We start from the raw sequence: 15,646 nt of genomic DNA, 5'->3' as shown, positions 1-15,646 counted from the left end.
TATCACCTTTACCATCTATTAAAAAAAAAAACCCCAAACCCTACAGATGCAGTAACTAAGCCTCAAATATGAGCATAAGTTAGGTTATTGCTAATATTTAAATAGGTAACTTAAAAAGTAGACTAGAAAATAAATTCCAGCTTTTTTATGTGCTTTTGTCAAACAGAACAGCAAATAGAAAAGCACGGAAAGCAGTGCTTAAGTGATAAGGAAAAAAAAAATAAAAATTAAGCCTTGCCCCAAGATAACATGCAACAGAGCAAACCCTTAACAATAGCCTTAGGTGGTGTAATTAACTTCATGAATGTAATGCTTCATTTATTCTACAGCTAAATATTTAGTGAGTTACTAAAGTAAGAAAGTTCCAATCTGATTCACTGGATATAGGTGAGCACACAAACTGTAAAACAAATTTGTGTCATCTTTAAACCCTAGTCTAAAAATTTTCAAAGTATTTCAGACCCTTTTTTTCCTAGTAGAGAAATTAAATCTGTTTAAGAGAACTTTCAAGTCCAACCAAAAAAGGGGGAGGGAGTTGGTATTTATTTGTTTTAAGGAAATATATTGAGCAAGATCAACAATTTAGAATGTAGTATAACTTGAAGATCACACTTCTGAAGTAGATGTCAAAAGAAAAAAAAAGTTAATACATTTTATTGTATGCTTGAAAAAACAGAAGTGTCAGACTGCCCTCCAACACATGAGCACCACAGCAGTTTTATTCAGGCCAAAATATTTGAGTTATTTCATATTAACTATGTACCATCAATAAATTCCATTAATTACTGTAAAGAGAGAAACTGCTGGGGGTCTACAGCAGTAACAGCCAAGAGGCTTTCAGGTACAATAAATGTACAGAAGGTGCTATTATATGGTATGCAACCTCTATCCTGTTGTAAGATTTATTGTTCATAAACCTTTAGGCAACATGTGTGTATTAAGTACTGACCATTGTCAAAGTTTCTTTAAATGCGTCATTCTGTCAGTAACAGGAGCGGAGCATGGTGAAGGAGAAAACATACTTGGGGAATCTTTGAGTAATTTGCACTGCCTCAGTGGTGCTTAGATATAGCTGTTTGGGTTTAGAAACTGAATGTTTTCCAACATTTATACCCACACAATTAAAAATCTAAAGTAAATCAGAAACAATACAAAATTCATTGAAAAACATTGCAAATTTTTGAGAACTGAGTAATTAAAAAAAAATCCAAAACCTTAAATTTTTACAATTAAAAAAATGAATCATGCTTATTGATTCTCAAAAGGAAATCTTTTTCTTCACTAGTTGCTATCAGCATGCAAATAAACCAGAGTGATTTAAGAATGCACAACATTTAAAAGTCACATCTTTATTTCCAATGCAGTTGATAAGAAAAAATCTCACCAATTTCAACTGGAAAAAGTCAAAACACCGATCATATAACGCTCACAAGTTTGAGTGCAGAAGCTTTAATTCCTTCTCAGCTATATCTAGCTCTATCTTTCTTATTCTTTTAAAGTTGTTGAGCAGCAGGTATACTGGGGCATCCCAGGCAGAATCCTTCTGTTATTTTCTTAGGCTAAGCCGTTTATACATCCATTGCAAGTAATCAAAATTAAATGCAGGGTTAATGAAGAGCTGTTTGCGTGCCAAAGAAACATTGGGAAGGTAAAAAAGAAGCTGGTTGGTACCTGATGTGATCTGGCTTTTTCCTGTCATGTGAAAAAATGGGGTAGGATTAAAACATAAGGGAAAGAAGGAGAAGGAAATGAAAAATGCAAAATGAGCAAAATAAGCAAAGAATTAGCATGATCTGAAAATACAGCAGAATTAAAAAGGAAAACATTTAAAACATCCAACCTAAAACCTATGCAGATTATAGCAGTGCATAATAAATGTGTTTCTCCCTACACACATTTATTTATGTATATATCTTTGTTCATGATACAGACTCGTTCTTCATTTTAATTTCTAGGAACTAAAACAGCTTTCCACCTGCTGCTCCACAATAATAAATGCACCTGATTTCATCTCCTGATGCCTTAAGAAAAATGGTATACAATAAGAGATACTATTTACAAACAGACATACTTCCAAAAACCAGGTCTCCATTCCTGTTGCTGTAAGGCCTTCCAGTATAAAGATATGATTTTGATTCCACTAAAGTGTATTATCTGAAATACTCACAAACATTATATGCTATCCATTTAGTCACAACAAAATGAGGCTGCAAAATCTTCAGCTCTTTCAAAACACAACAACATTGAAATGCAAACAGCTTGTGGTTTACTTTGTAACCTGTTCAAACACTATTTGTTTCTCGAGCCAGTGTCATGCAGAACTATTCCAAGAACACGAAATTTGATGCAATAGCCCAAATAAGTATCAAGTCTTGAGACAATGAAACCCAAGATGCCAGCTGATCCAGGAAGAAACTACATCATCCTAGAAAGAAATTAGCTTGGATTGAAAACAAACCAGGTCTTCATTTATTAGAACAGATTTGCCCCACTTCAATGGGCTGCATTACATGTTTTTGTTTTTAATTTCTCCCCCAGCAACCAGACTTCTCCCAAAATAATCCACTATGGTGTCCATAGATTCATTGACCAAGACATGGACCAAGAATCATAGAATGGTTAGGGCTGGAAAGCATCACAATTTTCTAATTTGTTAGCTAGAACCGTACTGATGTGCGTCAAACCCAGACAAAAGTCATTGTAACATTTCCTTTTATCTTATGTTTTTAATGCTGGCAATTATATACTAATAGTGGTACTTGCAATGAATTTTGGTATCCTTAATTCTGTCTTAAGAGTACCTGAAAAGGCCTAGAACCATCAAAATACCAACTGATACCAACAGAGGAAAAAGACAAGCTATCATTTCCAACACAGGTTACTACTGACAGTGCAATAAGCAGTTAGCAAGGAAGATCAGTGCCATCATCTTTGGTCCAGAACATCAGGAAATTCCAGTATTTCTTTCTAGGCCGGTTTTGTTTCAGGTGGTTGATTTTCCACCCACTTCCCAAAAAGACAGGGCATAAAATGAAGCAGCAAACTACCTATCCAATAAGAACACTGAAAATATCTTGTCTGGCTTGGGGCTTTTCACTTCAGCTCTGAATTCTCTCACATAAAGTATGTAATTCTCTAAATGTTTCCTCCTTTGGTATGTCATTATAAATTTTTAAGCACAAAACAGTTTAATGCAATGACACTGTCCTTTCTTCTGCTCTGCCTTGTGATGGGAAAAACACTCACCTCTAATAGATGGTAAACTTTAATCGGTATTATCTCCCAGCAGCTGAAACTGCAATTGTACCTAAGCAAAGCATTCCATCAGTGGAAAGAGGCAGTGGAATGTGGCAATGACCACTTCAGTGCCTACCATGTAGCAAGCAACTACAAATGTATCCAGAAATACAACTAAGATAAAACCACATCTTTATTTTTAGTAAAATGGGGCTAGATTCAGAAACTAATATAAGTTGTCTTCATTAAGAAGATCTCAAACATGTATTTTATGTATTATAATAGTAATGTCATAAGAATTGGAAATGGTTTGTGAATGTGAAATACAAAATTAAAATGACTAATTCAGTTTCTAAACTGTGTGATAGATAGCTATTCTCTGCCTAATTCTGAAGCATCCCACTAGCCTACTGCAGTTAGATAAATTATCAAGATTTTACATTTAAAAAAAATTAAAGGTTTAGCTCGACTGAATACTCCTGCAACAAGCAGAAGAAAAAACTATAAGCAAATAAAAATTATATAGTAAAAGTAGGTAACCTTGACTCATTACCGAGCTGTTTATCTTGGCTCTCTTAAATACTGTTTTTATATATGTTCAAACCCATAACTTAACCTGAAAGAATGCCACTGCATATCTTAATTATGACTTTCCCATATTCATTTTGTGTCCATTCACACCAGGAACCTAGGAAGCATATCTCCCAGTTTTTTTCCTTTCACTGTCCCTTAATGCCTGGCAGATTTGTTTTTGGGAACTCTGAATTCTGCTTGGATGAAACTAACCTAGAAAGTACATTACAGATGGATAATCAGACCACAGGACCAGACTAGAAGTAGTCCAAAGCAAAATCCCTTATACTAGTTGCACATGACTTGGTAATACAGATACAGTCTTATTGACACCAGTGGCCCTTGTATCAGTCTACGGGTTTAACTGAAGCAATCCCAGTCTGTCATAGACTTGTGGTGTTCTGAGATGCTCAATGAATTATAGAATAATTAAGATTGGAAGGGACCACATACCCAAATGCATATTCTGGCCTTTGAAACACAGCAAGTAGTTTAACAGAAGCACTGCTCTAAAAATTAGAGAGAATAAGATAGTAAAAAGACCTCTATTATCACAATAAATTAACTCTGAAATGCAAGAACTGTATCCAACTATACTGTAAATGCTTCAGCATATATATATTTCCTTGAAAAAAAGCTTATACCCTTGGAAGTACAAATGAAATCCTGTTCAGGGAGAAAAAGATGTAAATAATCATAAAATATACATTGTTAAAGGGACATGACTAGCAATGTATTTTGAATTGCCAACTGGAGATTCAAAACTACTAAGCAGAATTCACCTCACAGGACAGGAATTGTAAAGGATAACAATTATGTGCTTATCTTTCAGGAGAAATAATTTGAGTCTTTCACCAGGTTTCCCTGCTTCCAATGGCTATCTAACTTCCATTTTACTTTGTCCTCTAATGCTTATTTTCCAAGCACAGAAATTTGCATACAATCATAAGGATTGCTCTGTTTTAATCTCAAAGTAAGGCCAAAATGCAATTACAGAGCCGGACTGTACACAAGACGACATGGTTTCTACACATAGGACTTCTCCAGATTAAAGATAACACTTAAAAATGCTTGCAAACAACTAGGACATAGAAGAAGGGAAAAACATTTTTGAAGTATAATCTCTACATTAATTAACAGAGTCATCCAAGTGTTCTGTCAAAACTGCGAAATCAGTGAGTGGCATAGGTCATAGTCAGACCAGAACTTAACTTAACAAGCAGTATCTTAACAAACTAGTAAATAGAGGTTCTGAATAATTACCTGTTCCAAGTCTTGAAGGCATTGCTGGCTCGCTTAAATAGATAGCCTTCCATAACAATACCATTGGCTGCATCTACATTGTATTCTAGTTTAGTATCATCACTGGAATAATCCTAGTACAAAGGAACAAGACAAGAAAGACATTGCAGTTTCAAATGAAAATTCCAACTATGGACAGTATTAGTGTCAAAAACAGTAAACACCTAGGAACAATGTTTTGCTTGCAACACTCATTAGTCAAGCTATGGTTCTAAGCCCCAGCATTTGTTTTTAAAGCATTTTTAGGAGATCAGAATGGTGAAGATTTTTACTTTACCTGCACACAAGGGGAATTTCTTGCTCAGGTATGGTGACCTCTATAGCCAAGTAGAGGGCAAATATTACTGACAGAGCCCCTGATGCTTCAACTGTCTGCTCAAATGGTCTCACATATATTCCAAAGAAAGGGAAAAGTAAGGTAGAGGAAAGCAAGCAATGGGAGTTAGGAGTCAAAACTGAAAAGCAATTGCAGACAACTGTATAGAACCAGTCATGCTTTAGCATTTTCTTCAGTTCTGTGATCTTGAGAAGTGAGCCAGATTGGAACTTAGAAGATAAGTAATCAAATAAAGACGATGCTATCAGTTATCTCTAAATTAAAGTGGTCAGGGTGTTGACAATGACAACAAGAACTTAGCAGTAATTTTTTTTTAATGATCTTTGATAAAAATATGAACCTAGAAGTAAGGCAAGGGAATACACGCATCCATCAATCTAGTAACAATAACATCTAATAACAGTTAATAATGTATGTGGTGATTATTTGCTTTCCTATTGTCTGAAACAGCATGGACTCTTCCTGGGTTGCTACAGAGCTCAGGTATTCAGCGAGAGGGAGGCTAACACCTACTAGGGGTGCATGCAAAATCCACATGGATATCATTTATCATAAGCTATGTCCAGAGATCAAAATAATATTATAACAAATATTTTATTTTATATTACATAATTATATTATATAGTATTATAATAAATATGTTATTATTTAATTTCACTGCTAGTAAAATATACCCTTAAGGCAAACTAACAATATGTGGCTTCTTCCCATTAATTAGGGCAGAATAGACAAATCACTGAAAATTAAGTTTCAGAACAAAAAAACCAAAAAAGACAAAACAAAACAACCACCAACCCCAAACCCCACCAGGTTAAATACAGGACACTTCACAATGTTACTGTGTCACACTCAGGTGTTTTTTTGTAAATTGAAATATTAGCTTTGCATGAAAAGTAAATCTGTGTTTTGTACCTTGCTTTTTAGAAATTTGTCTACAGTAGAGGAAAAAAAGCTATACTAAAAAAAATAAAAGTTTCAAAACCAATGCCATTAACCCTATGTAATAGTCCAACACCCCCCCCCCCAACTTTTCTTCTACACATGGCATATACTCTTATACATGCAGACAGCTTGGTCCTGTCCAAGGTTAATTAAACAAGACAGCGAAGTGGTTACAAATATCAAAACAGCCTTTTACACTCCCAGGCCAGCACCGCACCAAACTCCAGGAATCTACAGCGTTTTCAGCCATTACCAATATCTGAACAGACTAACTAAACTTGAAATGTTAAACCTAGATTTTTATTAATTCAGAGGCTGAAGATCAATGCAAAAGTAAGAGTTCCAAAACAAAACATACTACAGTATCACTGCCATGTAGTGATCTGAATGAACATACAGGCTGCAAATAAAAGCTTCTCAAAAAACACAGATTTGTGGATTTACTATTCAGTATTTAATAACTTTGATTTTCTGCCTGTTTTCTAGATCAGAACATGCTGAACATTAAAGACTTCATGTAAGCACAAACAGCCATATATTACAGTGCAATTTTAACTTAAGTATTTCACAAACATGAAAGTGTTAAAAGTCCTGGTTTTTTTCTTCCCCTCTCAAAAAAAGAAGGGGGGAACCCCTATAAGCACAGACTTGGACATGCCGATGTCACATTCCCTCCCTCCCCCAAAACCTGGTAAATTACTCTAACTTACCAGCTCCCAAACATAATGAAACCTGCTAAAGATTTGCATCTTCCTGCCTCAGTGATGCCTGCAACTCCTTGTCTAGTGAAGACACCTTACATTCCCTCAGCCTTTTCTGCCCAAACTACCATGTAATCACATTTTCCTTCTGGTTTGGAGAACTGCTGCAGAAAACCTGTGTTTTTCCAGTGTATCCAGATTCACACGTTGAAGACATACACAATGATGACAGAAAAACTCCTTTGGATCATTTATCACACTACGCTCTCAGTCCAAATTGTCTAAAATACTGAGTCTTTCTCATGAAGTACACTCAGTGTCATTTTTAATGGCTCCCCTAATTGACTTCCACCTTTATACAGCAGATAAAGACACAAGAGTATACAGACAGATGTTTAATATTTTCCTAACTATACACAGCAGACTGCCAAATGGGGGTGGGGGTGATAAAACCTCCATATATTGATAAAGTGGTGGTCAGGAAAAAGACAAACTAAAAAAAGAAACAAACAACCCCACACTTAATTTCAGTTAAAAGGATAAAACTAGAAAAAGGAACTAGATAAGCAGTCTCTGCTATTTTATAATTAAAGAGTAGGAGAAAACCAGTCATATTATAGTTTATTTTTATCTCGGCACATGGAATAGTTTAGTGAATCGTGAAAAATAATCAGGGGGTGGAGAAAATACATCCATATCTTTCCAGTATCCTGCATAAGAGAATCACATGTTAATAAACCCAGTCACTTTATGTGATTCAGAAATTCATATTCCTTAAGCAAAAACTCATGATAAAGACCGAATTTTAAACATTTATTTACTAATTAGATGTCAGTTAGGAGTAAAGTACATTTCACCTAATCAGAACTAAGAAAATTAAGCCAGTATTATTAAAGTTACACTGAAATGCTATACTGCACATTTCATTCAGATCTGAAGGAAGGAATATCTATGGCTTCTGTTCTGACAGTTGGTTGCCCAGCTACTGGAAAAGAAACATGTAGAAGTGGGCTATGTAAGCGAAGCAGACAGCATGCTTTCATGCCTGGTGTTTTCTTCTTTGAATGTCCATGAGGCATAGCAAACTAGCTGGCAATGGAAAAACAACTTTCACTTCCACAGTTAATACTAATCTGATGGGTCACAGAATACTTACGAGTCTTGATGGTCTTTTAGTGAATGCATTTTCACAGAAACTTATCAATTTATCACATATATTGGATTAATTTCATAGCTTGCACGTTTTCTGCTTCTCTACATATAATTTTCTTGTTACCAAAACATAAGCCCTAGTACTTTTTCAGCAGCAGCAGTTTTCAATTTACTTTCAATATGAGGGTTGCTAGAAAGTCATGAAAGCTATTCAAGCCATTTTTCCAGTAAATCTTAGGGACTGTATCAGCATTTTAATATTGAAAATATATTCAATATGGGTTTTATTTTAGAGAAACAGATTGTTTTAAGTTTTTAAAAGGTAGTAAATGGGGGTGCATAAGTACCATATAAACCACTACTCTGAAAAGTTACTCCAGCACATACTAAATAGAAGACACTGTGTGATTCTCTCATTTAGAAAGTTGCTTCCATTCCCTTCCCATCAGCAAAAGAATGTCATGCTTAAGTCAAAAGTCCCTTGAGAAAGGGCTTAAAACAACAACACACACAAGTAACAACACTTACATTCCAAGATGAAGTGAAAGAAAGCGAGATAGTGACGGAGTATACATGCCACTTGAAATACTGGCACATCCTTGCTTTTTGAGACAGGATTTAGTTTGCATTACTTCTCAACAGCAGCTCTGATTTATGCCTGCTTGCTGACTGCAGTAGCATCTGGTTTCCTATCACCTTGCTTATTCAAGATGTTAAAAATTTTCACATCACTCTCACTCCAGCTGTTTCCTGAGCAGCTCTTTGGAAGTAGAATATTTTTCTTTTAATGACAAAGGGATTTGAATACAACAAAAACTATTTCAAGTTCAATGCAAACATTTTTCCTGTTTCATTTCCCTCATTTTAGAAAGATCAGCTTTGTCCCCAAACCAAAAGCCATAATGCTGTTTACACGTCCAACTGATTTTTAAATTATTTCTTAATTCAACATGTTACTACAGCAATGGGGTGCAAACTGCTCAGAAAACAAAAGTCTTAAGTGATATTGACACTCTGACCACTGTGACACCAATCTAGATACAAATCTTTCCCTATGAAAATATATGGCAAAACATTCCCGGAATGATCATGACATTTCTAGATTAATTCATAGTATGTGTTGCTCCAGATTAATACAGAAAAATATAATTTCTTACAATAAAAAGTCTCCTGCATATTTTCTGAGTAAATAAGACCACAAAAGTTAAACAAAAAAATGAGACATCAATTCTCTGAAAATTGAAATCAGACTATAGTGGTGACCAAGCCCTTCCACGGCTTTTGCATTAGCTTCTCAGACAACAACCTAATTAAACAGGATGATGATTATAAAGAAAAGTGAGATGAGTTAATTAGTGCAACTATTCTGCATGCATATGCACATATATGCAAACACAGGTAGTGTGTGGGTAGGTGTGTGCACATGTGCACTTACCTAAACATTTCAGAAAAGGAACTGTTCTTTATCCACACAATGAAGAAAAGGCATCATTCTGAAGCATTAGATTAAAACTTCAGTATATTAAATGCATATATACCTCACGGAATATTTAAGACAAGAAGCAGAAGTTTCAGTAGTTATAAAACATAAAAGGATTTGGCACTGGGAGATTTGGGAATATATGCCTAAGAGGCAGCCCAGTGGAAAGCAACATGACAAGCCATGAGAACAAGGTTGCTATCCTGGTCAGGTTGACCAGATGACAAATAGAGAACAAGATCCAAGGTCTAAAGCAGTTCAAGATTCTGAAATCCTGATGAGCTGGAAGCAAACTTGGTGGTAAGGTTGGGAAAAGCAGGTAGGAAGAGACAAAAAAACAGACAACATGATCTGAATAAGAAACAAAGAAAATTATTTGACAAGATGTAAGAGGAACCTGCAGTAAACCATGCCCTCCAAAGCCCAGATACATTCATCTAGGCACTGTCATCACAAAAACGCATCAGTGACTTCACTGATAAGGACAGGAGACAACATATATAACTTGAAACACAGAACTTTAGAGGACAACATATAATACAATTTGACTGCCCTGATTATATTTTAGAGAGTGTAAAATTGTCATTCACTTAAAATAAGGAACAAAATAGAAATAACCTCTGTGACTACAACTTGTACTAGAAAGCAAGAATATTTGTACTATGCAAAAGATAGAATTTAATTAGTTTCATGAAGCTTAAAAGTTTCAATAACCATTGATACTATTAGGAATATTTTACCTGTAAAGCAGCCTTAAGCAGCATTTGAAGAAAAAACAAAGACTGTAAACAGCACTGGCAACAGCAATTACCATAATTCACAGTAATATGTCATTATTTCTATGGGCAATTGAAAGAAAATTGAGCATAACTTACACCCTTCACCAAGCACTGTTGTTCTGTTAACAGTAAAATCCTCAACTACTGCCCACCCCTGAAACACGGCCTATTCAACCCAAACAAATTAAAATTTGAACATCAGTGTTAATTCTCCAGTTCCATCTCTTTCCTATTTTCCTTCTTTCTTCCCATTCCTCACCTGTAGTTACTTTCTGTCTGCCCCCAAACAGAGCACATCAGCACTGCCCTAAAATCCATCATCATGGCTGCTCAATTTCACAGCAATCCTAATGCTTCCCACCAACTCCAGGAGGCATGATGGGATGAAGCAACAAACCCATTTTTAGCAACCAAAAGCATTACCTTTTCCCATCAGTATTAATATTGATTCTTACTAAAGCTACCTAAATTATAGTCTTAACAGGTTCTCATTCCTGAATTTACTCATCAGATTTAATTTACATTAGGCTTTTTTTTTTATGCCACCTGAATGGATACAGAATGTATTTGATTGACAGTAAGAAGTGTTGCATTACCTTTAAACTGGTATCTAATCCCTTTCAAAACTACCTGCAGTATTATCTCACTACCAGAGAGTTCAGTGGAAATATTTTTAACTTCTAGCATTATACCTGCAAAACCAATACTAACCTAGAGCTTCTGAAACATCCAAACAACAGAAATCATTCCCCCGCATCCCAGTATGGATTACCTAAATTGTTCTCAACAAGCAAAAATATTGCACATACAAATCTTCTCAAAACAGCAATTTATTGTTATCACTTTTTTGTACACAATTGAACACCGTACATTAGACAGCCTTTATGAAAGTTTACTTTTGCTCTTTCTATGCAACAACAGCTGCCACACTACCTCAAAGTGCTGCATTCTTATTTGGCACAGTCCAGAAAGCAATACATGACTGAAGGACTGTGCAGTATAAACATCTCTTCTACAGACACACTGGAGGGAAAACCAGCAACTTTTATAACTAAATTCCTATTACAGCTTAGATTGAATAAAGAGTTCTATTGAAATGTTAGAGTCCCAGCATTCAAATACACTGTTGTATATATGCTTCATAACTAAACAATCTTCTGTAATACAAAATTAGTATCTGCAATCCAATCCTAAGCTTAATGATGCATAAGTCTCTTTCTCTGCACTAAAGATACCATCCCTCAGAGTACTGATGCAAAGATGCACTGCTGGGAAGAAATGCTAGAGACAAAAATGTGTGTGCAGTCTGCCTTTTACATTCTCTCAAGTACCTTTTGTTGAATAGTGGAGTGCTTTTGCTCCATATCTCTCTTCTCCTTTGCAGCATCTACAGCCAACTGATCCAGCTGTAAAGAGAAACAGAAAATTGTATCTTTAGATATGAAGAGAAATTTGGCTCAGTAGATTTCATAACACTGACAAAAAAAAAGAACACATTATGTCTAGACACTGCATGACTTTTATTTTATTTGCATAGTATAATTACTTCTCTGGTCAGAAAGTGTTTACCTTGAATAACCACTGAAGCCTTGTTTAACAACGCACTGTACTACCATCCTGAATTAAACTCTATGAAAGGTATACATTTCTTGTAAGCCTTAGAAGAAATGTTTCAAAGAACAGCATGGTGCCAAGCATATGCGACTCTATACCGCATTGGTGCTCAGACTCTGAGGAGAATGACTCATGCTTTAGCTGCTCTGGCTGGCTGGCCTATGCAGCAGCGCTGGCATTAGCAGCAAAAACTAGAGGGAGCAAATGCTAGTGATTTTTCTCCTCCACAAAGTGGAGGGACGGCCCCAACCAGCCTTTTGTACTAATAGTTTTGATCAGGTCACCAGCAGCACTTGAGTAAGTCTCCTTGAAAACTTAGGTACAGCCATTCAAACTGTTTCTAATTTCAGAAGAAACTGTAATATGATTTTGCACAGGAGACTGTCACCACAAAGAGGGTTTCAGTTAGCATCCTTACAAAGTCTGTGATGACTGAGGAAAACCCCATCCCACTACCAAAAACTTGCTGTGAGCTTGTCTATAGCACTACCATATAAACTTTTTCCTTTTAATACCAGAAGGGAAAAACAAAAACCCAGCAGGAAATTTAAGATATCCCATAAGAAAGTTGCATTTGGATTTTTTTGTGGTTGTTCTGTTTAGGGTTGGTTTGTTTCATTTTGGTGTGGTTTGTATTTTGGTTTGGTTTTTTGGGGGGAGGGGATGTTTTTTGTTTGGTTGATTTTGTAGGTATTATTGTTTCTGGTTGGTTGGGTTTTGGGTTTTTTTTCAGACTTTGATGTTTAAATCAGAAATATGGTGAAGTGAAGGAGCAGATGCTGCTCAAATGACCAGCAATCCTTGTACTTATGTGACATGCTGCGACATCAGATTAACTCCTCCTTATCCAGCCTGTAATACAAGACTGCCATTAACTCCAGTCACTGCATCTTACTGAATTAACAATGTAGATGCAATCCTTAACACAGCAGTACCGCCTGAAGCTTTACACCTGTGGGACAGACCTTGCCCCACTCCAGGCCTAGGACAAGTAAACGAGGAACAGCACAACAGCAGCTTTCCAGCTGAAGTGAGTCACGTGGCAGAGGGCACAGTATGACTAACAGAACCTCTAATTCACGCACACAAATAGCACCGCCTCCACCCACTCTCATAACCACAAGTGAGAACCCCTGCCAACTCTGGTCATTTTCCTGTGTTGAACTTCTCCTGCTTGAAATCATAGAACAGAAGCACAGAATATCTTGAGTTGGAAGGGACCCATATGAATCATCGAGTCCAAATCCCTGCTCCTCACAGGACTACCTAAAACTAAACCATGTGACTAAGAGCATTGTAAATACACTCCATGAACTCTAATGGGCAATGATATCTATGAGACTAAAAAGGGACAATGACTGACTCTTACACCCTTGTGCTAGACAGTCTCTAACAATTATGGAGCCATCAGACAGCCAGGATAACTGGATCTAATTCCATATTCTGTCATTTTTCTTAACTCTTCTCTCTCTGATTTCTTCTCCACTAAAATGGCCATTACCAGCACTTTTACACCTTACAAATATTTGTGAACACAGACATGTTAAAGACTGAAGTGTCCAGGCATCATATTTATGCAGCTACATGACTCCAAAATTATAGATGAGCCTCTAAAACAGGCTGTGCTACCACTGTAATCAAAGACAGTTTTGCACCAAGAACCCTGGGAAACCCACTCTTTTGTGATAAAGGTGAGAACTAGCCTGAGGACTGCTCAAGACTTTATAGGAATCAAGTTTCTTACTAAAACCTCAGAGTCAGGAATCTGCACATGGCCTCCAAGAAATTCTTTCCCCTACCTTGCTAGATCAAACAAGACTGCCAAGTTCAGATTAGGGTAATGACTTCTAAGTTATCTTAAACAAAAGCATTTGAGGGTACATATACCACAGCATAAGTGCCAAAATAATGTTCTTAACAGCAGTTCACTTCATCATTTACTTTTGCTATCAAGACAACATTGTATCATCCCAGTTTTCAAGCTCAGACCAGAATTTCCTCTTCTGAAGTGACCAGCACATCAACTGCCTTAAACAAAAATGAACAACAGCATGCAGCTGTCAAGAGCTTTGGCCAATCAGATAACTGAGCAGTCAAAATCCCTGTCATTATACCACTACTTAATCGTCTCCAAAAACCAGGGTTTTTTTTTCACAATACTGCATTTACTGATATATCATAGATTCATGGAATGGTTTGGGTTCATCCAGTTCTAGACCCTTCCACAGGCAGGGACACCTTACACTAGATCAGGCTGCACCAAGCCCCATCCAACCTGGCCTTGAACACTGCCAGGGATGGGGCAGCCACAACTTCTCTGGGCAACCTGTGCCAGTGCCTCAACACTCTCACGGTAAGGAATTTCTTCCTAATGTCTAATCTAAATCTTCCATCTCTCAGTTTAAAGCCATTTCTCCTTGTCCTATCACTACATGCTCTTGTAAATGTAATATCTTTTATAAACATATAGTGCTGTAAGTGGTATTCTGTAAAGAACTAAATCACACATAGTTTGTCTGTTTAGCAAATGTTTAGCTTTTTGAATAGACATCTTGGAATGAAGATTCAAGTAAGTTTTCTTTTTAAACTAACACATTTCACATGAAAAATACCAAATACTGTAGTTTCCATGCAAAAGCTTGTATTACATTTGTGCACCATTGAACATTCCCCTACAATGATCTGATTCACAAGTAATCCTACCCTGACCTAAAATACCCAGAAAGCAGAAATTGCTCAATCCTATTTCATCATATAAACCAGTTACTTTGAAAATGCAAACCAGAAGAGCTACAAAATAACTATCCTCTTTAAAATCACTTCAATTTTAATGTCTTGGGTGCTGTTAAACCTTGTAATTAAGATCACCCACAAAATTTACCTGTGAATGAAAACTCACCAGAAGAAACAATATAACCGAATTTTCAGAAAAATCTAGCAAATCCCTGTTTTATATCACAACATACCTTCTCTCTGACCAGTTAAAAGACAGAAGTTTCAACCAGTGCAAACTGCAAAGCCATTCATTAACTGTTAAACTTCCATAAGCTATTTACAAGTCTGTTTCTGTCATGAAAAAAATCCAATCCTTAAATGTCAAGGTCTGCCACAAAAGAGTACTTCAGCAAGGTGTACAACTCCAGGGTCTTCAGTCTACCTTTGTTCCAATTGTAATATATTTTAAACATTCTCAGTTCTGGATTTTCTAAATTCAACTCCTTCAGTTGCTATGATACCAGCACCAAGATGTGTTACAGAATGCTCCTTACCAGATCAAGGAAAAGGATGCCCAGCCACTTGAAAATAACCTTTTGTTCCTTGCTTAAATAATTTCAATTAAATGAAAACATTAAAGTGTAGCTGGTAGCATAAACCACTACCAGCTCCATAGGTTTTGTCTGCTTTCCCCATCCCCTCCTCTGCAGAGGTACAGGACACACGTTCTCTACCATCAAAACACTACAGTTCAAGAATTACAACCCAAAAGGGAAGGATGTGAATGAACAAAAGGCATAACTAAGGACAGTCG

The 15,646-nt window shown here is 36.3% G+C and overlaps 1 protein-coding gene across 6 annotated transcripts in view; it reads right to left on the bottom strand.

The window, feature by feature from the left end:
- ACAP2 (ArfGAP with coiled-coil, ankyrin repeat and PH domains 2) overlaps positions 1–15,646 on the bottom strand; it is a 68,131-nt gene that overhangs the window by 21,228 nt on the left and 31,257 nt on the right. For 4 of the 6 annotated variants that reach the window (XM_062603379.1, XM_062603377.1, XM_062603380.1 and 1 more), the window contains 3 exons: positions 11,835–11,909; positions 5,074–5,186; positions 1,672–1,692 (listed from right to left, as the gene is read on the bottom strand). In XM_062603379.1, the coding sequence (XP_062459363.1) occupies positions 1,672–1,692; positions 5,074–5,186; positions 11,835–11,909 (209 nt within the window). The remainder of the gene's footprint in view (positions 1–1,671; positions 1,693–5,073; positions 5,187–11,834; positions 11,910–15,646) is intronic. The other 2 variants (XM_062603378.1, XM_062603381.1) reach the window with 1 other exon arrangement.

Source organism: Pezoporus occidentalis, unplaced genomic scaffold (assembly GCF_034315485.1).
Source record: "Pezoporus occidentalis ecotype Australia unplaced genomic scaffold, CSIRO_AGI_Poc_V1 ctg8, whole genome shotgun sequence".
Classification (NCBI taxonomy): Eukaryota; Metazoa; Chordata; class Aves; order Psittaciformes; family Psittacidae; genus Pezoporus; species Pezoporus occidentalis.
Note: the sequence above shows the minus strand (reverse complement) of the source record. Positions and strands in the feature narration are given on the sequence as shown.